The sequence below is a fragment of the Bactrocera neohumeralis genome, chromosome 4 (genome assembly GCF_024586455.1).
Source record: "Bactrocera neohumeralis isolate Rockhampton chromosome 4, APGP_CSIRO_Bneo_wtdbg2-racon-allhic-juicebox.fasta_v2, whole genome shotgun sequence".
In the NCBI taxonomy this organism is placed as follows: domain Eukaryota; kingdom Metazoa; phylum Arthropoda; class Insecta; order Diptera; family Tephritidae; genus Bactrocera; species Bactrocera neohumeralis.
In genome coordinates this window covers 41,938,589-41,966,295 of record NC_065921.1, presented here as the reverse complement: position 1 = coordinate 41,966,295, position 27,707 = coordinate 41,938,589, and the positions used below count along the sequence as shown (strand labels likewise).

Below are 27,707 nucleotides of genomic sequence, written 5' to 3'. Positions count from 1 at the left end.
TTTGTTGTTGTCTTTACTTTTATATGGGAAATTATATTTTCGTAACAGTAATAAATCATTAAAACATCTCCTAGTGAGTAACATTAGGGTTGTTGGTGCTTAAATAAGGTTATTAAAAAAAGAAAAATTGAGAAAATTAACTTTTTTGTTGGTATTTTGATGCAAAAGCTGGTGCGCAAGCTTTTCAAAACATTATAACTTTGCGAAGTTCCATTCGGAAGGGATTTAATTTGACTGTTTGTTGTATTCTTTCCGATAGCGAAATGAGGGCAACCACATTACGAAAAAAGAAAAATATAAAATAATTGAATAATATATTATTAGGAATTACTAAAGCTATCTAAATATATTTTGCAACGTTATAAATCAAAAAGTTTTTTTAAATATTGCGAATTTCCAACGAAAATGACTTCGCTCCATTTCACTAATTTTTTACCGTTTCTCCATTCGTTTTTACTCACGTAATTTTTGATTGAGCAATGAAATGGACGCTTTTTATATTTTGATTGATTTATTTTACTTTCGGTTGTACTTTTTCGTAAATGTTGGGTTTACACTACCAATATATATGTATGTATATACGTATGTACATACATGAGTATCTGCAATAATTAATAAGCCCAAGGGGAAATGTGATATTGCTTGACTATTGTGCATTAAGGAAATCATATGCAATAACGGCATAAAAAACAGTGAAGTTGAATACTCGAACATTAGACTGGTTCAAATATGTGGATCAAAAATCGTCAACAAATTCTATAGTATTTACGGATTTTGTAAACAATTGCAATATATTTTTATACATTATCGAAGAAATCTTAGATTTAAAACGTGTTTCGACCATATAACTCCAATATATTCTGTCTTGACTTCAATGTTAAGATTGTTCTGTACTCGATAGGTGGCGCCATGGTAAAGTGTAATATATTTTTCAAAATCTTAATATACATATGTATATACATACATATACATATATGTACATACGCTAGTCTGAACTACTTACTATTAAAACTTATACAAATAAAAACATTTCGAACATAAATTTATGGTTTATTTACAATATTTCGACAATATTGAAAATTAATTAAAAACAAAAACAAGAACAAAATAAAAAGGATAATTCAGTTTAGAAAAAGTTTGCATACAAAGATAAAAACATAACAAATTTTAATTTAAAGAAAAAATTATATTTCCTAGTATATACGGATGTTGCCCTTTTTACGATCACTTAATTTAGAGGGACGCGCTGAACGAGGCTTTGAGGCGGTGAAACATAAATGTATACGATCTAATCACTCTTTGAATCGAGGATTGTGTCCGAACCCTCTGAAAGTTTTTCCTTCTTCATAACTTCACGATTGTATCTCCTTTACTGGTTTTCTTTTTCTAACCATTTCACAAAACTTTCTTTTTATAACTAATATTTCACTGAAATACTTCAACCACTACGAACAAATCTGATTTAACTAATTTTAGTACACTTTAACCTAAAGAAAAATCCTGGGATTCACCATGTTTTGTTTTATACGCAAACTTTTTCTGCGGCAGTGATGGCCATTTTTTGATCTTTATCGAAAAAGATTTCTTAAATTTCTTCAACAATGTTGCAGATTTATAATGCAACCCTAAAAATTTAAATTTGTTTGTAAAACTGTAAAACTTTCCGCACTTTGAGTAGACCTTCAAAAGGTTGTGTGAAAAAATGTTAAGCAAAAAACATATCGTTGAAAACTGCTTGACCGAAGCTATAATTCGGTTCGTTTGTATGTCAGCTACATGCTACAGTGGTTCGATCTGTACAATTTGTTTAAAGATTTTACAGTTTCCTTAAGCAATATTTCTCGCCAAATTGAAGTCATCTTGTCAAATAAAAAAGTTTTCCACACAAAAACTTGATTTTGATTGTTCAGTTTGTATGACAGCTATATACTTTAGTTGTCCGATTCCGACAACAGAGCAACTTATTGGGACGAGAAGAACGTATGCAAAATTTCAGATCGACCTCTCAAAAACTGACTATATGGACTGACCAATTTAAGGTACATACAGATGGGCAGAGAGACGGACACGATTAAATCGACAATCTTGAATTCACTTTCATCAAATATGGTACTTTATATCTCCGACGTTTCCTTCTAAAAACAAATAACAAATTTTATATCAAACTTAATATACCCTGTTCAGAGTGATATCGATACTACAACTGATTTGCAGACCCATAAGAATTTGTAATATTTAAACATGGCTTTCCTTTTAGAACTGATCTATTGAAATTCGTTTTTATTAAAAGCTTACAAACATTTTTGACAACAAAACACTTTTTGTTGTTCAGTCTGAGATCTCTTGAAATTTATTCTTCTCCAGTGAAGAGATGGAGGTTTGGTTAAGACGGAATATTGACATTTCGACCCTTTATATATTGTATATTTCGGCAATTTGAGCCGAGAACCCAAAACTTCGCTAGTTGTCTCTTTCCCTTGCGAGGTTACGCAAGTTGTACATCCCAAATGTAGACCGGTCGCTTTGAACTTGGTCCCTTCATTGAATGCATGGTGGCCTTTGCTTCCATTGTCCACCAATTATCTCGAGACGCGAAGAATCTTAGTGTGACTTCGTCTTGCCCTTCGCCACAAGATCAACCTCTTTCTGTTGTTAATGCTGCAATATCAGCATCAGTTCAGATTAGCGGTACTTATCATCTTTTCCAGCATATTATTAAAAAAGACGCACGAGAGGGACGCCTCGGAGAGGTCCTTCCCGATTTTGACGTAGCTGACGATTTTGCTTAACGTCATTCTGCATGAGTTTCGCGGGGATACCAAATTTAGACATGGCGTCGAATAGCCAGCTCCTTTTGTTGTACTAAAGCCGCCTTAGAGCTGTTTTCATCTCATCTTGGTCAAATGGCGGGATGACAATGTCGTCACCGTAGATTGTCGTTGCGGTTTTTTTCATTCGTCGCAGCATTACTTTCGCCATGTAGAAGTTTCGAGAAGTGTTCTCTCGTAATTTCGAGTGTACTCTATGTATCTGGTATTAGGTATCCATTTCTGTTCTTACAAAAGCCGGCCGGGGCTTGAACCATTTATTTTTCTTAATTTCTCATACAATTTTACAAAATACATCTTCCTGCTTCTATCGTCTTTTTGTTGAAAAGACGTCTCTCTTCCCTCCACTTCTCGAGGTGCCACTTTTTCTCAGCCCTAGTCTCAATCGACTGCAGGATGGCTTTGTATCCAGTGTTTTTCTCTACAGTGACTGCGAGGCATTCATCATCATACCAAGTATGTCGGCGTGGTCGGTAGTAACCTTACACCTCTTCCGCAGCGGTATGAAGAGAACTGGAGATAGAGTCCCCACGTATGGTTAAAATGTATTTTTTAGTGAAATTTTCGTCTATTTAATTAAAAAGTCTTTTGTGCCCTCTCCATCACTCTATAAGTCACTCATAATTCCCGTCCTGCTATAAGGTGCAGATGCATGGACGATGACAACATTTGATGAGTCGGCATTACGAGTTTTCGAGAGAAAGATTCTGCGAAATATTTATAGTCCTTTGCGCATAGGCAACGGCGAATACCGCAGTCTATGGAACTATGTATACGACGACATTGAAATAGTTCAGCGAATTAAGAGACAGATGCTACGCTGGCTAGGTCATGTTGTCCGAATGGGCGAAAACACTCCAGCTCTGAAAGTATTCGACGCAGTACTCGCCGGGGAAGAAGAGAAAGAGTTGGATGGACCAAGTGGAGAAGGACATGGCATCGCTTGGAATATCCAATTGGCGCCATGTAGCGAAAAGAAGGAACGACTGAAACGACTGGTTCTCATGAAAATATTATAGGTCATCTCTAGTTCATGGTTACCATCAAGTCATGGGAAGCTCGAACAAATGTACGTCTATATTGTTGTATTTGTTTATATATCTCACATTTCTTTTTACATTTTGTCACCAGAAAAACTGACAAATGCATGCGATAAAACAAAGGTCTTGTACTTTGAAGTATTATTACGGTATTTTTAGAGCGATGAGTAATCGTTTGGTGAGCAACAGCTTATTAGAAATGTTTGTGAATAAGTGCATGTTAACTGCTAGACACAAATGTGCTAGAAAACAAACAAGATACGCTTCAAACCGGTGTTCGTATGAGTACATAATTGGAGACAGATAGTGAACCATAAAAATGTATGCACATATGTAATCATCTAGTTTCTACTGCAACTATTAGTAATGCATGTGATCAATATGATGTACCAATTAGAAGACCTGAATTTGTACATAGCAAAAAATAAGGGACCTACTTAGTTGTCGGTATGATATTAATCAGCGCAAGTGTGAGCCGTTATGAATTCTACCACAAACGTCCAGAAAATGTCGTGAAGATAATTTGTCAAATAATAAAAGTTTTCCCTAAAAGTACTTGATTTTGATCCTTCAATTTGTATGGCAGCTGTGTCGCATAGTGGTCCGATAACGGCGGTTCTTATAAGTGAGTAGCGTTTTGGGGGAAAAAAGTCTGGTTCAGTCAGGTAAAGTAGTCTTGAGGGCTAGCAGAAAGTGGAGTTTCTTAATATTAATTAATTTTCAAGTTTTCGTTGGAGCTCCGCAATATCCGGTCTGACTAAAATCCTAATCTAATTCAACATCTTTAAATAACGGTGCCCATTGACAGTTACTTTTACACCGTTTTCTTCAAGGAAGTATGACCCAACAATACACTTTTATGAAACTGCGCACCACACAGTGACTTGTTCTCGTTCAAGTTACCACTCATGGATTATTTCTAGATTTGATGCATTCCATATATGCTAATTTTGCTTGTTTACATTTCCAGTTAGATCAAAATTGGCCTCATCAGACAAAAATAGGCAATTTATCAAGTTATTGTCTGTTTTGCCAAAATTCCAAGCGAATAGGCAAATCTAGTGGGTTTAACCTGCTTGTTATTTCAATTTTGTACGGAAAAATATTTAAGACACCATGAATTACAAGGTGCATTCCAAAGAAAACAGGACTTAAAAATACAAGAAAAAACGTTAATTTCGGCTGCACCGAAGCTGATATACCCTTCACAGGTGCATTTCTTTTAGTAACTATGTGTTCAGTTTATATGGAAGCTATATGCTATAGTAATCCGATCTGAACAATTTTTTCGGAGATTATATTATTATCTTAAGCAGTAATCCATGTCAAATTTCGTGAAGATACCACGTCAAATGCGAAAGTTTTCCATACAAGCCCTTGATTCCGATCGTTCGGTTTGTATTGCAGCTATATGCTATAGCAAGCCGATCTGAACAATTTCTTCGGAGATTACATTGTTGCCTTTGAAAATAATCTATACCAAATTTCGTGAATATATCTTGTTAAATGCAAAAGTTTTCCATGGCACCTATATGCTATAGTTAACCGATCTGAACAAATTCTTCGGAGATTCCATTGTTGCCCTAAAAAATAACCTGTGCCAACTATTGTGAAGATACATTGTCAAATGTGAAATCTTTCCATACAAGAATTTGATTCCGATCGTTCAGTTTGTATGGCAGCTATATGTTATATTGGTCCGATATCGGCAGTTCCGACAAATGATCAGCTTCTTGAAGAGAAAATGACGTTTGCAAAATTTCAAAATGATATCTTAAAAACTGAGGGACTAGTTCGTATATATACAGACATACGGATGGACGGACAACGTCTGATTGTGTTTAACGTGGGATTCTGCTGTCGGCAGCTTAACTCTACGGTGCTCAAAAGCACAATGGGTCAATACAATGCGTCGATTCGCGCCCTGAAAGATGGACTGCTGGACTGGTGGCCAGGATCTTAGTCGCCTCTTACGACAGGCATGCCTTACCGCGGGTATATTCGGTTTCCCCTCGAACCCGGAGGGGTCGGACGGACAGACAAACAGGTGGACATGGCTCAACAACATACTGATCATTTATATTATATACATAGGTCTACATCTTTGCTTCCGCCGTTTTCCAATAGATGTCTCTGGGGTCAAGCACTAGTCGATTAAATCGATTAAATCGTTTTATATTGATCTTGGACATTTGTGTCAACATTAACCCAACAAAATATTTGTAGAGATCTGTTTCCATCCCAAACTTATTGTCAACTGAAAATGTCACTTTTTGAGCCGAATTCTCGACATTTGCGGGAAATATTGCTTATCTTTTTTAATTCCAAGAAAAGTGCGGCTGAGGCTCATCGAATGCTTTCGGATACGTACGGTGAGGCTGTCCAAAGTGAAAGAACATGTCGCGAATAGTTTCAACGTTTTAAGAATGGTGATTATGAAGTCGAAGACCGGCATGGTGGTGGAAGGGAGAAGATTTTCGAAGATGCTGATTTGGAAGCATTACTCGACCAAGATGCGTTTCAAACCCAAGAGGAATTGGCCGAATCGTTGCAAGTGACACAGCAAGCCGTATCAAAACGCCTCAAAGCCATGGGGATGATTCAGAAACAAGGAAACTGGGTTCCTTACGACTTGAAAGCAATAGATGTTGAACGGCGCTTCTTTGCATGTGAACAGCTGCTTCAAAGGCACAACCGAAAGGGGTTTTTACATCGCATTGTAACTGGCGACAAAAAATGGGTCCACCGCGATAATCATAAGCGAAGAAAGTCATAAAGCCTGTACATGCCTCCACGTCGCCGGCAAAACCGAACATTCACGACGCCAAGGTCATGCTCTGCATTTGGTGGGACCAGCTGGGGGTGATATATTATGAGCTGCTAAAGCCAAGTGAAACCATCACAGGAGATCGGTACCGAACGCAATTGATGCGTTTGAGCCGAGCACTAAAAGAAAAACGGCCACAGTACGAGGAAAGACACAATAAAGTCATTCTCCAGCATGACAATGCTCGGCTTCACGTCGCAAAGGTGGTGAAAAATATTTGGAGACGCTGAAATGGGAGATCTTACCCCACCCGCCGTATTCTCCAGACGTTGCGTCATCTGACTACCACTTGTTCCAATCGATGGCACACGGTCTAGCTAACGAGCACTTTAGTTCTTATGAAGAAGTCAAAAATTGGATTGATACTTGGATCGACTCGAATGATGAGGAGTTCTTTCGTCACGGAATACGCATGCTGCCAGAAAGATGGTCAAAAGTAGTAGCTAGCGACGGCCAATATTTTGAATAACATTTTTGTAATCGTGTATACTTTATAGGGTCTCCGACGCTTCCTTCTGGATGCTACAAACGTCGAGACAAACTGTTCAGGGTATAAAAAACAGAACAAATGGTTTTCTCGCCAAAATCAATTTATTTTATTCAAAATCCTTCTGCTTCAATACAGCTTTTTGCACGGTCCAAAAGCATGTCGAACGAGTGTTTTAGCTTGTTGGCCGGTATGGCCGCCTGCATAACGCTTTCCTTTCATGGGCAAATGCATTTTTCCGAAAAGGAAGAAGTCGCACGGTGCCATATCAGGTGAATACGGGGAGTGGTTAATGGTTAAAATGTGATTTTTGATCAAATAATCGGTCGATGGGACGGCGCATTATCGTGCAACAAACGTCAACTTTCATCTTTGCGATATTCGGACACGTCGAATACGGCGAACCAAACGCTTCAAAATTCCAAGGTAGAATACCGCATAACGTTTTGGCCGCGTGAAACAAATTATTTGTGGACAATGCCCTTGGAAGCAAAAAAAAACAAATCAGCATTGTTTTCACTTTTGACTTCTTCATGCGCGATTTTTTGGGTTTCGGCTCGTCCGGTGCCTTCCATTCAGCACTCTGGCGTTTCGTTTCGGGATCATATTGGAAACACCACGTTTCGTCACCAGTCACAATATTGTAAAGGAAGTTTTTGTCCTTTTTGACCTCTTTAATGATGTCCTTCGAATGTTGGATTCTGAGCAATTTTTGGTCGTCTGTCAATATAGATGGCGCCACAAGGGTGCGCTAGATTCAAAAAGTCTTGTTTACTTTGGAACGCACCTTGTGTCCGTTGTAATGACCTTCTACTTACTCCAACTTGCGAGTCGAAACTCTTGGATTTGCTTGCTTTGACGATGTAACAGCCGTGATTGTTTCTTGAACACGAACATACGGATCTCGATGGTTGAGTCCTCTTGCGATACTTCGAGATTCTGCAAACATATTTAACAACTTCTTAGCTTCTTTTTGACATCCAAACCTAACCTTCATTAAGCCACTTATTATTATCAGCACCATTTTTTTCATCAAAATTACTTTTTTTGCAATTATTTTCAAAATATTAAAATTTACTTAAATTCGAATTCGATATCACACAAAGTAACTCTCTGACAGCGATCTTTTCACCCAGCCGGGTATTTGCCTTTGTTAAAGTGTTCCTTCATTTTGCTGTCACTGTTCAGATGATAAAGTTTTTGATTTTCGCTGGGAATTTCTAGCGGTGCGTCGTATAAATATAGCCTTGTCTAGGTTGCGAATGAACACGTGCATTTGCATACATACAATAAATGTTTTATACGCATAATTATTTCTGTGCCTCATCCGACACGTATCTACTACTTAAGTAGCATTCGTAAAAATATTAGGGTGGCCCTAGTAGACAGTTCAAAAATTCATATAACATACAGAATATTTCACGACGATATTGTATGCTACAGTTAAAAATCGACGAAGTTAGCCCACTTTTCTTATAACACATTTCTTTTCACGACCCCTTATATCGAATGAACCCCCTGGTCACAAAATGATTTTATACCGAAAATAAATAAATAAAATTCTTGATGAAATCTGAAATTATCTGCTCACCGAAGTGTTCTCTTAATAAATCCATTAATTGATGCGATTTATGGGAATGATGCCATTTTGTTGAAACTAAATTTCGTCGAGGCCACGAGCTTCAAGATATCAAATAGTCGATTATCATAGCGGGATAACGGACGTGGTCTATTCGATCAAACATTATCCAATAATGAATGCTGGGTCTCAAGATGGGTGATGGTGTTGCGAATGGTACGCTCAATACGCCGATTATGTGGACCATAAGTTGAGCTAAGCAAGCGAAACATATTCTTTACAGAACGTAAATTTTCGTAATAAAATTGAACGATTTGCAAACGTTGTTCAGAAGTTAGTCTTTCCAATGATGAAATGACAAACAATGAGCATTCAAAATTATTCTAATTGGGTTTCTTTTTTATCAAGGAAAGACATTAGCTTTAGCAAAGGCAGTTAAGAACATAGAACTTAAGAAGGTATTGTTGGAACGATGAATCAACGAATTAGATTTCATTGGCGAGCCCAATTACTCTATTGATAACTAAGTGTGAAGGTTTGGGATTAAGCCCTTCCTCTTTTATCTGGCAAGCAAGTCCATAGAAGAGATTTAGTACATTTGCCGGCTTTCATATTTGATTTTGGTGATATCCTTCAAGATATCATTAAATAGATTTTGGACAGGGATAAACAATTCCCATATAGTTCAAAATAGCCAAAAAATCTATTTTACAATGGGCAAAATAGTATTTTTTGTACAGCTTTTTGAGACGAAAATTTATAGATGGAAACTAGTATCTTCGTACTAGTTTGATTAAACTTTTCTTGTGGTAAACTAGTTTTTCGACTAGTTCGACATATAATTACTTCGTATTTAGCTGCAATTATGGAACATTTTCTGCAGTAATTAATGATAGTTTATTTAAATTTGGCAATTTACTCATTTATTTCTTTTTCTTCTATCATATTTTTGCAGCGATTCTGTGCAATCGTACTCCTTCGTACTCACAACAGACGACTCCAAGTGGCGGTTTGGTTTCTGTCGCCATGATCCGAAGACGGACACCGCAATGGTGATAATCACATATCTGCCGTGGCATGACACATTTTTGCGATTGCTGACGCTGCTGGCCGAGTTGCGGCGCTGTGATGAGACCACCACAACGAGCATCAATAATGCCAACGATGACTTTCGCACTTTTCTCGCCGAGGCGTATAATCGCGGTGTGCCCGATCCGGGCGGACACTTGAAATTATTCTATAACGGCGGACAAAATGTAAGTTCACACATTCACAGCACAGAGTGTGCCACTGCATATGTGCATATCAAGTGGTTTAATCTAATCAAATGAATTTCTGTGCTCGTTTGTTTACAGTATTTCGTGTTTGAGCGACCGCTGACGTTTCAATTGCCCAGCATACCCGAGAATGTAAGTCACTAGCCACACTAGTATGTATTAATGTGTGTGCAATGTTAATATTAATTTTTTTTTTTTCATTCCCAGCACAATTTAAATCTGTATTATAATTTTGTGGATCCAAAGAATATGATTGCTGTATTCGCAGCAATGCTGGCTGAGCGTCGCATCATTTTCACATCGCGCCGGCTGGATCGTTTGTCGTCGTGCATACAAGCGGCCAATGCGTTCCTCTATCCTATGGTGTGGCAGCATATCTTTATACCAGTGTTGCCGATGAAATTAAAAGACTATTTGAGTGCGCCCATGCCATATCTGATTGGAGTGCCGCAAACAGTGCTCGAAACGGTTCGTAGATACGTATATATTAAAAACTTCAAGTATGCACTTTTTACATGCTTTTCATATTGAATTTATGTATTGAGACATTTGAAAATGGTAAAAAGTGAAAAAAATTCATAGAAGATAAGTTTACTCCAAATCCTGCGAAAGAAATATTTTGTGTTAGATAAAAATAATATCGCAAAAGCTTGGATGTTTGATGAATTTTTCACATAAATTTTGAGGTTATGTAAAAGAAGTTTAATACAAAATTTTTTCATATTTTCATTACATAATAAAATTGACGTTAACCGTTTTGATACTTAAAAATGCAACCACGCCCCTCCCATTCCTCTTCCCGACCATAGATCGCTCCCGTAAATTATTTTTCCTATAATTTTTGATATTTTATCTTTCGTTTCCAATTGTGTTTAATCCAACTATGATAGTTTTTGCTTTCAAAAATGATCTAGCCTGGTCTAATGTGATACAATCTATGTGTTTTAATTCAATACGAAAGTGTAGGAAACTATTGTTGTCTACAAAATTAACGTTACTCCTATATAATCTTAACTAAACACACACTGGTAGTCATACTTCGACAATGGCAAATCTCCGAGTGTTTTTCCACCTTAAAAAGTTTGTCAGTCAGCCTTTTCGAGGCAGCTTAAGAGCTTTTTCAACTTGTTTCATTACCAAGCAATTTTTTAGAGTGAATTCGAATTTTAACTTAACATAACTTAAAATTCTGATTTTTCCATAAATTTATTTTGGGATGCGGTATCATAGCATAGCGGCATTTTTTTGCAATCTTGTTTGTATTACTGGCATTAGGATTACCCTTGTAACACATTCGAAACTTATGTAAAAGGCGTACTATAAATATATATTAACTGTGATCAAGAAGAGTCGGCTACCAGAGTCCTAAATACTCTCTTTGGATATTCTAGCAATATAGGAAGAGAAAATATTAGTCACCCAAATTAAGTTAAAAAGTCGCCAGCCGATGTCAGTAGCATTTTCAAGACTTTTCGTGGATGATATATTATATTGTTTAATTTGTACAAAGAAATTCAAGCTTTCATGTTTTTCATTTTCAACCGAAAAGTCTGCCATTCATAACCGACCCTAGGCCATCAGGTTCTCAAAACAAAGTTACTATTTTTATTTTTTTAGCATCATTTTTAATTCTACAATGAATTTGTTATTATTTCTAATACCTTTTCTACCGCCAGATGACAACCGATGAACTTGGCGAGGTTGTGATACTTAACTGTGATACGAAAGTGTTTCAAAGCCCCTTCGACGACGTACGCGAAATGCCAGCGGATATTGTGTCACAAATGAAGAAACAGCTCAGCCATTCGAACGAGCATATTGGCGATCGTGTTTCGAAAATTTTCCTCGGCGTACTTGTGCAACTGATAAGCGGCTATCGCGATGCTGTGGAATTTCGTGAAACGGGCAAGACCTTCAACCGCGATAAATTTATCGAATCTCGCCCGAAACACTTGCGTCCGTTTCTAGCGAAAATGATGGAGCTGCAAATATTTCAGCAATTCATTGACGAACGCCTGCAAATGCTCAACACCGGTTTGGGTTATTCGGATGAATTCGAATTGGAGACGGCGCGTTATGCCGAAAAAATGAAGAAGAAACGACATTACGAATTTCTAAACAATGTCAAGGAAAAGGTGAGCGAAACTCGAATACCACCTCAATAGAATTGGTTTAGTTTAGTGTATTTTTCCCAAATTCTACGCTTGTCAGTAGGAATTCGTATACAAAGATAAATATTTTATTGCTTGTCGCTTGAAATATGGTGCGGGTGGGTAAAGGAAACCGAAGTGTGCTATCAGTTAAATGCTGCAAATGCTTATTGCTGCTTCTAGCTGTAGGTTGGTCTAGCATTTCGTTACAGCTATGCATTTCGCCATTTCGTATGTGTCGAAGTTATTTGTAGTGATTATGGCAAAAGGAGGCAGCTTTTATCATGGGATGTCTTGTTGTTCATTCATACACACATACATATAAACAAAGGGTCTCTTCTTCATTTACAACTTTATTGTGTGTGAGTTTATTTTATTTAACGCCACACATAAAATGTAATCTGCATGTTTTTATCTGGAAACTGGATTAATGCGGATTATTTAAAACATATTTACACTAAATATAATATCATTATTATTATATTTTATATATAAATTAATTATAAGTGAGAAAGTTACATACATATATGTGACCTGGTCTACGGAAAGGGGGCTTAGGTGTCAAAAAGTCAATTTTCACTTTTTAGTTGATTCGGATGGAAGATGAGGTGCTTTTTCACGTGATAGAATCCAAAAAGTCATAACTTGTTTGAAAGTTCCCTAAAAATGTAGAGAAAGAAGAGTAAAAATACGAAAAATATAATGCTGCGCGGTATTAGAGTAAACGTCACTTCTTCAGTGTTACTTTTTTAAATGTTCCACACAAGCAACTTACACGATGAACTATAATAATATTCCGACCTAAAACAACACTTACTGGACGTCCTTGAAGCCTCTGGAAAGGAGAACAATTAATGAGATAACGAGAAACTGACGAAACGAGTTGTTTATTTTTAACAGCTGTTTCCCAGAAAACTAGTTTTCGCACGTTAGCTCCCTTTTCGTAAACCAGGTCACATATATATTTATAGTATGTAAATATCATCGGCGGACTGTTACAAATATTTAGTATCGCTTGGCCTATTTTGAGTCAATAGAAGCATGCCGACGTTTAATTCAATTTTTTATATACTTGTTATAAGCCTCGGTAGGAATGGCTTTCAGTTTTTCTGGTTTCGGCTCATTTTTGGAGCGCCATTCGCTGGTTTGTTAAACAGTTTTGACGTCATATTTACTTATATAAAGGCACGCCTCGTCACCAGTAATGATGAGTTCGATGTATAAAGAATACTCGACTACGGTGCCAAGCATCTCTTTTGCGTCCTCTAGTCGGTGTCGTTTTTGCAAAAGATTCAGGTCTTTTGCTGTCATTGACTTGTTTCATAACCCAAACATGAGCCGAAATGTGCTGAGTCGATCCATTAGAGATACTGAGATCCTTTGCAATCTGATGCTAACTCGACGATTTTTAATGACTCGTTCTCTAAATTTTTTCGATGTTATCGTCATTAACAGAGGTCGATAAACGACTCATATGTGGGAAGTTTTAGTGACTTCCTTCTGTGAATGCTTTGTTCAACTCAAATGCTTTTATTAGTGATAAAGTAAATTCCCCAAAACAAAACTGCAACATTTTCAAAGATTCCGTGGTCGCAGCAACTCGTTGTTAAATTTTAACAAGAATATTTTATGTTCTTGGAAATTAAAATTTATCGATTAGGTTTGGGCACGCAGTTTAAATGGACCAGTACGAGTCAAATTTGATTATACCATCTGGAGGAAGAAGAAAAACAATCTCAATTAAGAAGTCTGACCTTTTTTATTACTCGATCTATTTATGTAAACTTGATTTTTAAATTTTTGTTTTTGAACTTATTGATCTTTTAATATAGAGTAGAATTGCAATAGTATAAATATAGTATATGTAGGTAAATAATAATTACTTATCATATAATAAAAATGAACATACATGTATACATAGGCAAATGTCAAGAACAACTATTTATTTTGAAAATTATCGTCGAAAGGAATTTTATACATCATGCCTCAACTAATCTCTGACTCAACTATGAAAAAATAGACGATAACTGCGGTGGAGAATTGTTTTCAAATTCTATATCACGCACTTGTCATAACTGATAAATAATTATTTCGGTGAAATACCTCTGTGCACGTACATGTCTGTATAACAACACCGGATGAAATTGAATGCAGATTTTGCATGGTACAAAAAAGGGATCGCCATTTATTTTATTATTTAATTTAATTTTATTATTTAATTTTATGTTTATACCGTGAACAGTGTATATGGCTCTAAGTTTGCCAAAAAGTTTGTAACACCCAGAATGAAACGTTGGAGATTCTGAGCTGAGCTGAGTCGATTTGTCTGTATATACGCAAACTAGTCCCTCAGTTTTTGAGATATCTTCTCATATTTCGGAACAGCCGATATCGGACAGCTATAACATATGGCTGCCATACAAATGGAAAGATCGGAATCAAGTACTTGTATTGAAAGTATTTTCATTTGACCAGATATTTTCATGAAATTGGGCATGGGTTGTTCTTTAAGACATCGGTGTAATATCCGAAGAAATTGTCGGACCATTATAGCATACAGCTGCCATATAAACTGACCAATCTATTTTATGTAAAGAATATTTTTTGTTTGTGAAGGGTATTAAAGGTGCAATCGAAGTTAACTTTTTCTTGTTTTTCTTTATTTCGCCCCAGACAGATAAATTTAATAATTTTTGGGGCATGAACTATACTCGTATTGGGTTTTACCTTACCTATTTTTAATTTCACTATGGCCCCACCTAGAGAGATAATATTTCACTTTCCACACCTTGCAGTTTTAGTACTAGGGTGGTCAAAAAATTATTTTGTTTTCAAAGAAAAATTGAAAATTTTGAAAAAACGCTATTTGTTTTTCTACATAGTTTCCTTTTACCGGAATACACTTGACCCAGCGATCCTCTAATTCCCCTGTCCGACAAATACGTTTTTGAAAGGCCATTACTTCGTAGTCTAATTCGACAAAATGGGTGTAGGCGGCGGAGCTGTAAACGTTGTATTGTTATGGCGGGAATTCGGCGTTAAATCAGCTCAATATTTCGCCATAATAGATTCCTGTGACTCCTTCTACAGGTAATCGAATAATACCTTAACTATACTTAGAATCCACCGTTACGCTTGTTATGCGTCGAAAAAACGGGCATCTATCTCATGACCACTATTTAAACTTAGATTACACCTTATATTAAGTTTACCACGAAGTTTGTAACACCCAGAAGGAAACGTCGAGGACCCTATAAAATATATATATAAATGATCATAACTTTGCTCGTCTGTATATATGCGAACTAAACAATAAGTTTTTGAGATATCGCTCTGAAATTTTACACACGTCCTTCTCTCCCCTAGAAACTACTCATTTACTTATAACAATGGCATGGCAGCTACATACATACAAGCTGAACTATAAAATTTTTGTATGAAAGACTTTATTATTTCACAAGATATCTTCACGAAATTGAGTATGTATCATTGTCCAAGGCAACGCTACAATATGTAAAGAAACTTGTTAGATCGGACCACTATAGCATATGGCTGCCTTACAAACTGAACAATCAAAAAATTCAAGATCTTCTATGAAACGTTTTTGCTATATTTGTAATTTCAATTATTTAAGCTGAAAATTTATTTTCACCAAAGAGCACTTAATCCTAAGTTGAAAAATTTATTACTTATACATACATACAAGGTGTGTTCCAAAGTAAACAGGACTTTTTGCATCCAGCGCCCCCTGGTGGCGCCATCTATATGTCGACTGGTGCGTTAGAAGCTGCTATCTTCATCGATTGTCCAGTGAGAATTTCATGACATTTCATCGATTGGAAGTGAAGTTATTGCGTTTTAAGTGTCAGTATGTTTACGTCATCGGTGCGAAAGTGAGCTTCGAACAAAGATCCAACATTAACTCTTGTTTTAAAATTTTGTTTTAAAAGGTAAAACTTTTACCGAAACGTCTCAATTGATGAAACAAGTTTATGGCGATGATTGCCTATTCCGTAGCAGAATGCACGAGTGGTTTCAACGTTTTCAAAGTGGTCGTGACGACATAAATGACGATCAACATGTGGGCCAATCAAAATCCGTGATCACCGGAAATTCCATCGAAACTGTGCGTGAATTCATCAAAAATCAGCCGAAATCATCATTGAAATTGGAAATGGAATTGAACATCTCCAAAACATCGATTTATCGCATTTTGATTGAACATTTGGGATTACGAAAGGTGTGTGCACGGTTTGTTCCGCACAAATTGACTGACGAAAAAGCTGTATTAAAGCAAAAGAAGGCTATTTTGAATAAAATAAATAGATTTTGCCGAAAGAACCATTTGTTCCGTTTTTTTAAAGTCCTGTTTACTTTGGAACCCACCTTGTATAAGTATGTATTATCAAATTATTATATAAATAAATACTTCATATATAAAATTTAATTATTACACATTTCACTTTTGTTTAAATTTTATTTTAATTATTTAATTTGATAATTATCAATTGTATTTTCATTAACACATATTTAATGAAGCACATTATGTATATATAGTATTCATATATATTTTATATATGAGATCTATAACAATATTCGAGCGGTTTTTTTATCAAAATTTGAAAGCTTAATAATTCCCAGCCACCTTGTTTCAAATAGTTTTTGACCGTTCTTGCAGCATTAGACCGAGCGTTATTATCTTGATGGATTACTACCATTCTTGCTTCGTGCTTGGTCGCAAATTCGGGGTGTTTTTCGGCAATCAATCCACGCCTAAATTTAATAAGTTGTTGTTCCCCATTAAAGATTTCACCCGGTTTTAGAAGCTCATAACTCAACACGTCCTTCTGATCCAACCAAATACAGAGCATTACCTTGGCGTTATGGATATTCTTTGATTTGGGTGTATTGCCAGATTTCACATTCGATTTTTTGCGTTTAGGGTTGTTGTAATGGATCCATTTTTCATCGCCAATCTCTTGACTTCAATTCAATTTTCTTTGCTTTAGAATGTATTCGGCTGCTTTTAAATGTATTGTAATGGCTGCCTAAGGGACTCCTAATGACATTGCGAGCCTTTACTTTGTCTGGCTTTAACGTGTGAAGTTTGCAGCTTCCAAATTTCTTTTAACGCCAAAACATTCTCTTCGTCTTCTAAGTTAAAATCACCACTTTTCAATCGTGTAAGCAGCTTTTGGTCCATTCACTCAGCTAGATTACGTTCGCTACCAACTTTCAACAAAATAAGTTGGCTTTCTTCATATTAAAATAATACAGAAAAATTCCTAGCAAAACTACTTAAAAAGACGCTTTCTCGTGCATATTCGGAATAATGGTCAACTAATCAAGTGACACCATCTCTCAACAAACCGCAAGAATATAGTTATAGGCCGAATTATATTATTAAATTTCTCGAAATTGTTATTTAATTGTTATTCGGACCAGGGTTATAACATATAACTGCCATACAAACTGAACGATCGGAATCAAGAGCTTGTATGGAAAACTTTCACATTTAACAAGATGTATTCACCAAATTTGGTATAGATTATTTTCAAAGGCAACAATGTAATCTCCGAAGAAATTGTTCATATCGGTTAACTATAGCATATAGCTGCCATACAAACTGAACGATCGAAATCAAATGCTTGTATGGAAAACTTTCACATTTGACAAGATATATTCACCAAATTTGGTATAGATTATTTTCTAAGGCAACAATGTGATCTCCGAAGAAATTGTTCAGATCGGTAAACTATAGCATATAGCTACCATACAAACTGAACGATCGGAATCAAGTTCTTGTATGGAAAACTTTCACATTTGACGTGGTATCTTCACGAAATTTGGCATAGATTACTGCTTAAGTTAACAATGTAATATCCGAAAAAATTGTTCAGATCGTATTACTATAGCATATAGCTTCCATACAAACTGAACACATAGTTACTAACATAAATGCACCTGTGAAGGGTATTTAGCTTCGGTGCAACCGAAGTTAACGTTTTTTCTTGTTTTTTTTGTATTCTTAAAAATCTAAAAAAAAAAAATTGGAAACAAAATTTTTTTGGTTTTTTAATTTTGTATCCCAAATCCGGGTTTAAAAATTAAAATTTAATAATAATCGTAGATGTTGAGATTTAAAATTAAAAAAATTGAAAAATTTAAAAATTGATAATTTACCAATTTTTAATCCCAAAATCGAGATTAAAAAGTGAAAATCCAAAATGTTTGCATTTCCATACATTTTGAGACAATTGTAGGTAGAAAAATATCTTTTGTGTTGTTTGTCTAATTAAGAACTATTTTTCTTTTATATATTATATACTATTTTTTCTTAAAATTTATTTAATCTATTTTTACAGTACAATGCGGTATGTCAGAAGTTTTCGCAAACAAATAATCTCCCTACCCATTAAAATACAAAAAGCAAAAAAAAGAAAAGAAAAAAATCCAAAAACAAATATTATGATTGAAAGAAAAGTTCCTCGTCACTCAGTACAGCTATAAATGCAAATACAATCTCTATACACTCACTTCTAAAAGTTCGTAAATTTTCCTTTTTATATAAAACTTTTTTCATTTGTTTCTTAACAAAATAGTTTAGCGAAATTTTGTGTTTATCATATTTTTGTTTTATTTTTAGCTTAACTAAAAAATGTGGATTTTTTTGTAGTTATTATTTAAAAATAATTTTATTTTTCTTTAATATTTTTTCAATAATGTGTTTTTTAATATTTTTTTTTATTAACAGAATTTTTTAATAATAATTTATTAACCTTTCATTTTTTTAATAATATTTATTAATTTCATAACTTTTTTAATAATATTTTAATTTTATTAATATATACATAGTTTGTGTATTTCTAGTAAGAGCACCATTAGTTAGAGTATTACATGCTTAGAAAGCACTGCATTTAACGCAATAAAAAAACCGTAAAACGAAGGCGTAAAAAATGTGATAAAGTCTTATTTCTAGCACTTAACTGAACACGTTAACTGCCAAGCACTGATAAAGATAAATACCCCACAATTCGTTGTAGTTATGTATTATATATACTGACATACATACATACATACATTCATATTTATGTATTATATGCTTGGTATTTTATGATTTTTCACTTCCTCAGATTTCCTCATTATTTGCACACACTAATGCAGTGACACAAATTAAAATGATAATTTTTTAAGGCGACGCTTTAAAGATGGCAAAGAAGAAATACATTTGATCGGAGTGATTCTAGTAGAAATCGGGTACATCGCGAAAGGTCGGGCGATTTGTAGTGACAACAACATACAAGGTCTGTTGCAAAAGAAACAAGACTGTTAAAAAAACAACAAAAAATTAATATTTTTCAGAAGTTATATTTTTTATTCAAAGTAGTTTCCTTGTGCTTCGATACAGCGTTTAGCCCGGGCAATTAGCATTTCAAATGAGTGTTTAAGGTCATTTTTCGGAATGCTCTTGAGAATATCGGTCGTCGCCTTTTGGATAGCTGAAATGTCCTGAAACCAGTGACCTTTCATGGGCAAATGAAGTTTTCCAAATAGGTAAAAATCACAGGGTGCCAGATCAGGTGAGTAGGCTGAGTGATTAATGGTTAATATGGAGTTTTTTGTCAAAAAATCAGTGACAAGCGTCGACCGATGACACGGCGCATTATCGTGCAACAGGCGCCAGGACCCTGCCTCACGGTATTGGTTTCGAGCACGACGAATGCGTGACAAAAGACGTTTCATAACACCAAGGTGAAACACAGCATTAATCGTTTGGCCAGGTGGGACGAAGTCTCGGTGTTCAATACCCTCAGAATCGTAAAAACAAATCAGCATTGTCTTTATTTTTGACTTCTGAAGACGACCGACTTCTGATTGTCACAGAGGTCCTCACGACCTTCTTGGAATCGCTTAAACCACTCATGCACATTACTACGGGATAGGCACTGATCGCCATAAACTTTTTTCATGATTTGAAATGTTTCAGTAAACGTTTTCCTAAGATTAAAACAAAATTTCATATTTGCTCTTTGTTCAAAATGCATTTTACGACCGATGACCAAAAGCTGCTGTCACTTTTTGATCGATAACATCGATTGTAGTTATCCAATTGTCTTAAAATTTTTACGAAATGTCAACAAGAGATCAAACTTTTTATTTCATATACCCACCAATAGGTGGCGTCACCAAAAACAATTATATTTAAAAAGTTCTGTTTCTTTTGCGACAGACCTTGTAATTCATTATTTTCATTTGACAGACATAGCTCGCTCATGACTCATTGAGCTCCGCGTAAATTGTTGCAAAAATATTATATGTATGACATGACATAATGTGGGTTATATATTTATAATATATAAAGGGTCGCAGAGTATGTTTTTGAAAAAAAAAAAAAATGAAAAAAATTAGTCGGAAAGAAATTGTAATTGATATCAAAAATTTTTTGTTATGAGGCTGGGAGAGTTAACTGCGAATTTCTCCGATATTAGTTTCGTACTAATCTGAGATTTCATTAGAACGCCAAGAAATAGCAAATATAAGTTAGATTTCGGATGAAAAAATTCTTAAATATACCTTTTACATCCGGTTATATGTAAATCGGTGCCCATTCCGCCTCGAAGACCCAACTGTCACCAGAACGGCAATTTCTCCTTTTCGCTTTAGGGTAATTAGAACAAGAAAAGAAAACACTGCACATGAAGTTAAGTTTTGCTTTGAAATTTTATTCTGAGAATAAAGAGAAGTACTTCTTATATATCTCTTTAAGCCAAAATAAATACGTATTGTAACTTATTAAAAAAAAAATAAAAAAACAGACTTGTCCTGTAAGGAATTGCCAGCAATGTCAGCTGTTCGACTTTTTTAACTGTGAAACAGATGAACTAGCCAAACCAGCACGTGATGATTCAGAGAGGAGAAAATAGAGTGAGGGAGTGCAAATTTCAGTCCCGTTGGCCTACCATTCTACCTACCACCCTAATAGAAAATTTGGCCACAAAGTGGCGGCTACTGGACCAATCTTAGGAATCACCTTTTTATGAGGGTCTCAACAGGCGAAGTTGGTTCCACAAATTCGTTTTTTCAAAAACAAAACAAGAAACGGGATCTTATTACGCATAAGACTCGCTGGTAAAGTACGTATGATCTTTCGAAATAATTTCACCGATTCTTCCGATATTCCAACGATGCCATTAAGACCTCTTACTGTTAATCGTCGATTCTCAAGCACCAATTCCTTTATTTTACTAACGTGTTGATCATCAGTTGATGTTGATAGCTTTCCTGGACGTGGTTCATCGTCAACGCGTTCTCGACCTTCTTTTAATAATTTGCACCTATCAAAAACACTTTCTCGGGGCAAACAATTATCACCGAAGGCTGTGTGTTTCTGTGAAGTTAAAGTAAACATTTCAAGCAATTAGTCACCGACCATCGTCGCCCGATTTGTAAAATGCAGTTTCGAGAAAATATTTTTTTTTTTGGCTAACAGCTTTGTGGGAATACTAAGTAACTTCAGACAAGTTTTTTTTTGAGCGGGATATTATTTTGCTTGCCGCTTAAGAATAAAATCTAATATGTACTTGAATGTGAAAGTGATTTCCTCACAATTTTGATGTTTGTATGGGAATAATTGTTACAGTTTGATTGGTTGATAGAAGCAAAAAAGTAGCTTTATCACATAAATGAAATCGGCATACCTACCACCCTAATGCGATTTCGTAAGCAAATTTCTACCACACTACTTATTGTTAGTGCTATTTTAACATTCAACAATTTGTTAAAATGGATAGGAACCGCTAAAAATGGCTGTAAACGCTGTTTGCTCTAAGGGGTTACAAGGGTTTCCTCCGTTAAAAAAACAGTCTTTTTTCAACAATTTTTTCTCATATAAATAATGAAATGTTTTATTAAAATTTTTTATTGTTACAAACCTACACTATTAAAAAGAAATTCTGACATTTTTGGAAAAAAATATTTTAAACTCGGCCATTGCGACGCCATTTCCGGTGACCTCACCCCTAAAAAGGTGTGCCCGCGTTGGCAGGATAACTCCTTACAGGATCATCTAAAGTGAAGGAACACGTGTTTTAGTTAAAACCTTAACTTAGAACTTGGACGAAAGAAGAATAAACTGAAAATTGGGTTTTTGGCCGACATTTTTACAAAAAAAATGAAAATTTCGCGAATTTTTTCTCCAATCGAAAAAAATTCTTCGTCCAAGTCTTTAAGAATTGTATCTCAAAGACCTGTGTAAAATTTCATGAAGATCTGATGAGTAGTTTTCGAGAAATCTTGCCAACCGACTTCGAAAACGCAGTTTCGAGAAAAACGCGTTTAAAGACAGCGCACTTAGCCTAGCTAGCCTCGAGCGCATAAGTTCTCAAGTCTGTATCTCCGAAACTATTACTCGGATCAACTTGAAAATTTAAAACAATATTCTCGAAGTGTTGTAGAATTTAACAAAACAATAAAAATAAAAAAATAAAAAATTTTTTGAAACCCGTAAACCCATCTAACCCCTTAAAAATGGGAATGGCGCATAAAAATGGACATACAAGTATACACTCTTGGTTCTTTAAATCTGGTATTTGTAGTATAACAAAATATTCGTAATAAATATTTTTTTAAATTCATATAACCAAGTTTTTAGTAAATAATTGGTATTGATGATTAAAACTTGTATTTGTATTTTAGAATATTTAGTAGTAAATTAAAAATTAACCCATATATGGCCCTGACCTTCGAAAGCGTGATTATAAGCATAATAATTACACAAACCACATTTTTTAATGGGATATGGCTTGTAATGACTTCAATAATGCGCAAAAAGAAATAATTTTCATAAATAAAACAATAGCACTAAAAAAATAGATACATTTTCAACCGAATTTTTTTTTCAAGTATCCATAATAATACTAGCTATTTATACCGATAGCATCAACATCCATTAACATGACACACATTCATTGATACAGATATACACTCATGCCTACACTCATACATACATACATATATGTGCTCTCCAAGTATATACAATTCATCTACATCATTTGCGGCTAAAACTTAAATCCGCTTTGAAAAAAAATTCTGTATATACATACATACATACAATCAAACCAATACACGCAAACATAGTTCTACTAGCAGTAACATTACTTGTCTATCTCTTTTCTTTTTTCGTATTTTTCATATTAAAATCGTCGATTATTTTGAACGCGCATTTCCCCCAAACAAATTTACTATCATAATCAAAATCGCAAAAATCAAATTTTTAAACTGTTTATCGCTACCACACGCCAATCATCAACCGCTACTGCCACTGCCAATGCTCTACCACACGGCTACTCGCTGTCACAACACTCTGACGACGACTGGCGATACGTTGCTGCGCTTCGACGTTCATTTCTGCATTCAATTAAATAATAAAAAAATAAAATATAAAATGCATTTGTTTTGAAATAATGCTTATTGCAAATTCCTTTTTTAAACAACAACACTATTAACGCATTGTGAAAATTTCTTTTGGCTTGTTTCCTCACCGTATGCGCATCTTTACGTTGAAACGCAGACAAATCCAGCCGTAAAGTCTGCTGTCAAATCGGTGAGTGGCATATATATGTACAAGTAACTAGTTAACTAATTAATTTACTTTAATTGATGTACTTTATATACTAGTGTTTACTGTATTGTATTTACAAATTAACATTTGCTATTCGTTATGTTCATTTTTGTTTGTTTTGTTGTAACTAAAATTCCGTAAACGCTAATATTGCTTACCTTACGCCCGAAAGTATGCTTATAACATAACCGTAGACTGTATTACTTAACCTCCATCGCTCTAATAATGGCTAATTGATCACACCACAACTCTTTCTCGCCCTTTTACTTTTCTGCGCAGGTCAAGGAGGGCTCACGCGGCGTCAAGAGCGCCTACAAAGACTTTAAATCGAAATTACGCGACATCACACCACCGAACAGCTCGCAGACACACTTTCGTTCGCATCTCACATCGAATTCGCAGCACGATCGCATTGACGGTAATAGCATCGGCGGCGGCAGCAGCAGCGGCAGCGCGTTTGGTGTAGGCTTCGGTTACGGCAAAACCAAATCCATTGGTGGGCATCACTCGGCACCGAGTTCGCCGATCTTCAGCAATAAGCGTACGACTGCCGCCAGTGTGACGGGTGGCAATCAAGCGACGGCAGCCTCGTTTCAATACGCCTGTCCGGAGGATTTGAATGGCTCCAGCCAGTTTGTGCGACGTGCCCCGCCTCTGGCGATGTCCAGCTCGAGTGCGCACATACAGTCGAACGGTTTTGCGGGCGTTACGCATGGCACTGCTCATCTTGCTGCTCATTTGGCTCCGTCTCCTACTATTAGCCCGGCAAGCTCGCTCTGTTCGTCGGAGATGAACTTGTCGCAAGAACTGCAAAATCATCCGTTGTTTAAGCCACCACTCGTGGATCGTAGCGTGAGTAGTTGCTTCAAGAATATTGCCATTGTTAATCAATGTTTTTCGTTTATTTACTGCAAATAATTAATTGTTGCATTTGTGAGTGTCGATTCTATGTTGTTAGTGTTGTACGTGTTTGTTTTGACGTTTATGTATGCGTGTGTGTGCGCGTGTCAGGCAGGTGGTGCCAAAATATTTAGTTCTTTCAGATTAAAATACAGATCTTTTAGAAAAAAAGGATTCAAATTGGGACAGGGGCTATATTGTTCTATATTGCGAGCTTTTAATAGGCACAAAATATAGCTATTACTTAAGCACTAATTTATTCTTCTAAGACTTTTGGTCAGGATCCCCTGAAAACCCCGAATGTACATCCAGCATGAGGACGGCTAATACGAATTACGAATACCCTCGCACTAAATTGCTTATGTTCCACATCCTATATTTTTTATGGATTGATACACAGCTTGGCATGCAAATATATAACAATATCTAGTATAAGGCTTCTACAATATATAAACTTTGTAGATTCGATGAATCAGTTAGTTTTTGAACCCCTATTATACCTGATAGACTACTGTAGAATTTCTAACAATCTTGTTTTCGTATGGAACCCATTGGAATGCCAAATATTCTGACGAAACAGAGAATGAAGTTGTTTTATTTTAAGTAAAAACTCTTAATCCAAAGCACTCTACTTCACCCGCTTTTCCATAGACAAAACCATGTGACCACTTCTCACACATCTCTAAAACGTAAAAGAAAGTAAAGAAAACTAGTATCATTATATTAGAGGTTACGAAGCAGTAGCAATATCTGATTCTCACAGTGATAATGCAAGTCGAAGTAATCTACTTCGGTCTTCGATGTATTTTTTATACTCTCGTAACAAGTTGCACCTAGCATATAGCTATACAGTTGTTTGTAATACATAAAACTAATCGAGTTAGATATTAATTCATGGTTCTCTCTATTGGAAATACAATTGATTTATATCTGCACTAGTCTGTGGACTCAATACTATATTTGTCGATAAATACTTATATCCGTATATGAACATTTACCCAATTATTACATTAGTTATATAAGAAATTGAGATACTGTAGCGAAATATCCATATATCCAACACAAATTCTTTACAGAACGTGAATTTTCGTAATAAAGCTGAACAATTTGTAAACGCCTTATGGGGCTATACCAGTGTGACGCATGAAAAAATAGTCGATTTTCGTGAATTTTTTTAAGAGAAAGTACGCGATAGAATATTTGGAACTTCCTTGAACGTAATAAGGTCAGCTATATTTTAAGATTTTTTTTTTACAAAAATGTTGAAAAATAACGGAGTTATGTGCTGTCTGCGGAGGTGCCAAAAAAAGTGCCCCAACTGCTGACATGATTCCGGCCGAATGAGTAGCTGAAACAAAAAAATTCAATAAGTTTATTAAACTTAAAGATATTTCCTTTTCAATGACCAACGATCTTTGAAAATTATCAAAAATTAACAAAATGGCGTAATTAAAAAAAAAAATGTTTTTTTTTTCGGGTAAAAAATTGTTTTTTTAATGCAAAATTGACAATTTTCAACCAATCAAAAAGATCGTAGGTCATTGTATAGTTTTAATTCGAAGACGATCGGTCGATTTCTCGTTGAGTTATGATGTCAGCAATTTTGAAAAATGTCGTTTCGAGAAAAACGCTTTTAAAGTTTCACTCATATATGATTATACCTGCGAGCGGTCGCTCTTTAGAACGCTGCCATCAAAAAACTATTCAAGATACGAACTTGCCGATTTAACAGGATATTTTTGGGAATATAAACTATCGAAAAAAAAACAAAAACAAATTTTTTTTAAAGTGTCACACTGGTATAGCCCCTTAAATCTTAAGTCTTTCCGTGAGGACATACCAAAGAATACTGAACAAAAATAACATGACAGCTACTGAAAAAAGTACCTCTCCTTGGATCACCCGTTATAAACTTTTGTATGCGTTTGAACCAATTGTCGAAGTACATACTGTGGAGGTATCTCCCAAACGCATCTACCGCCTCTTCAGGTGCCGACAACCGTTGACCACTTACTTTATTTTTTACACACGGAAGTAACAGGAAGTTATTCGGTGCCAAGTCAGGACTATACGGTGGGTGACTCATCAAAAACCTTTATCACCTAGCACAATGTCAAACACGTGTTTTGAAGCACTGCTTTCGTATTTTTTTTTTTTTTAATATTTCTCACCACCAATCTACACGCGCCGTTTTTTGAGCGATTGACAAATTATGTGGCATCCACCGTAATGAAATGTTCATGCAATGTAGAAAGTATGCTGGTCTTACTAACGCCTATAACTGTCTCAATCTCACGATAGATCTCAGGACGATCTTCTAATATCAGTTTATGCACAACATCAATAGTTTCCGTAACAACAACTGATTTTGGACGACCTTCACAAAATTCGTCTTAGAGTAATATATGACCTCGATTAGATTCACCATACTATCGATAAACACTGGTCCTTGATGGAGCTTCATCGACAAAAATTAAATTAGGTTCCTCGATGCACTGTTTCTAAGATAATATACGTCGAATGTTATAGAAAATAATCGCGCGCAAAGGTTTGTGATTCAATTCCATTTTTTAACGGAGACGAATATTTAAGTTACTGTAAACAACACAAATAGCGCTCGTATGTAAAAACGTTCTGAAGAATGTCAAAATCTAATATAAAGTTGTGAACTTCCAGATTGCAACCCTAGAGTTGGCAAATCCCGAAAATTGAAAGGCATCCTACGTGGAACCCTCAAAACAGCCTAAATTTTTTTATTATTCTGGTAGTGTATAAAGATATTTATATTTATATTAACATTTATCATTTATATTAACATTTATCATTTATATCAACATTTTGAAACAAAATGACGTTTACTGGGACAATCTGGTCGTATCACATTTTTGTAAAGGCGACGAATTTTCCAGATTTTTTTCTGAAAAACTAAATTTGTTGATCAAAAAATTTTTACACATATTATGGTATCTTTTAACTTTATTTTAAGACTTAGTATTCGT

The 27,707-nt window shown here is 35.4% G+C and overlaps 1 protein-coding gene across 4 annotated transcripts in view; it reads left to right on the top strand.

The window, feature by feature from the left end:
* Positions 1-27,707, top strand: part of LOC126756505 (DENN domain-containing protein 1A) — a 41,134-nt gene that overhangs the window by 4,034 nt on the left and 9,393 nt on the right. For 2 of the 4 annotated variants that reach the window (XM_050469606.1, XM_050469604.1), the window contains exons 3-8: positions 9,717-10,017; positions 10,117-10,170; positions 10,246-10,506; positions 11,715-12,173; positions 23,758-23,790; positions 24,088-24,660. In XM_050469606.1, the coding sequence (XP_050325563.1) occupies positions 9,717-10,017; positions 10,117-10,170; positions 10,246-10,506; positions 11,715-12,173; positions 23,758-23,790; positions 24,088-24,660 (1,681 nt within the window). Of the gene's footprint in view, positions 1-9,716; positions 10,018-10,116; positions 10,171-10,245; positions 10,507-11,714; positions 12,174-18,553; positions 18,734-23,757; positions 23,791-24,087; positions 24,661-27,707 lie in introns of those variants that run through there. The other 2 variants (XR_007666590.1, XM_050469605.1) reach the window with 2 other exon arrangements.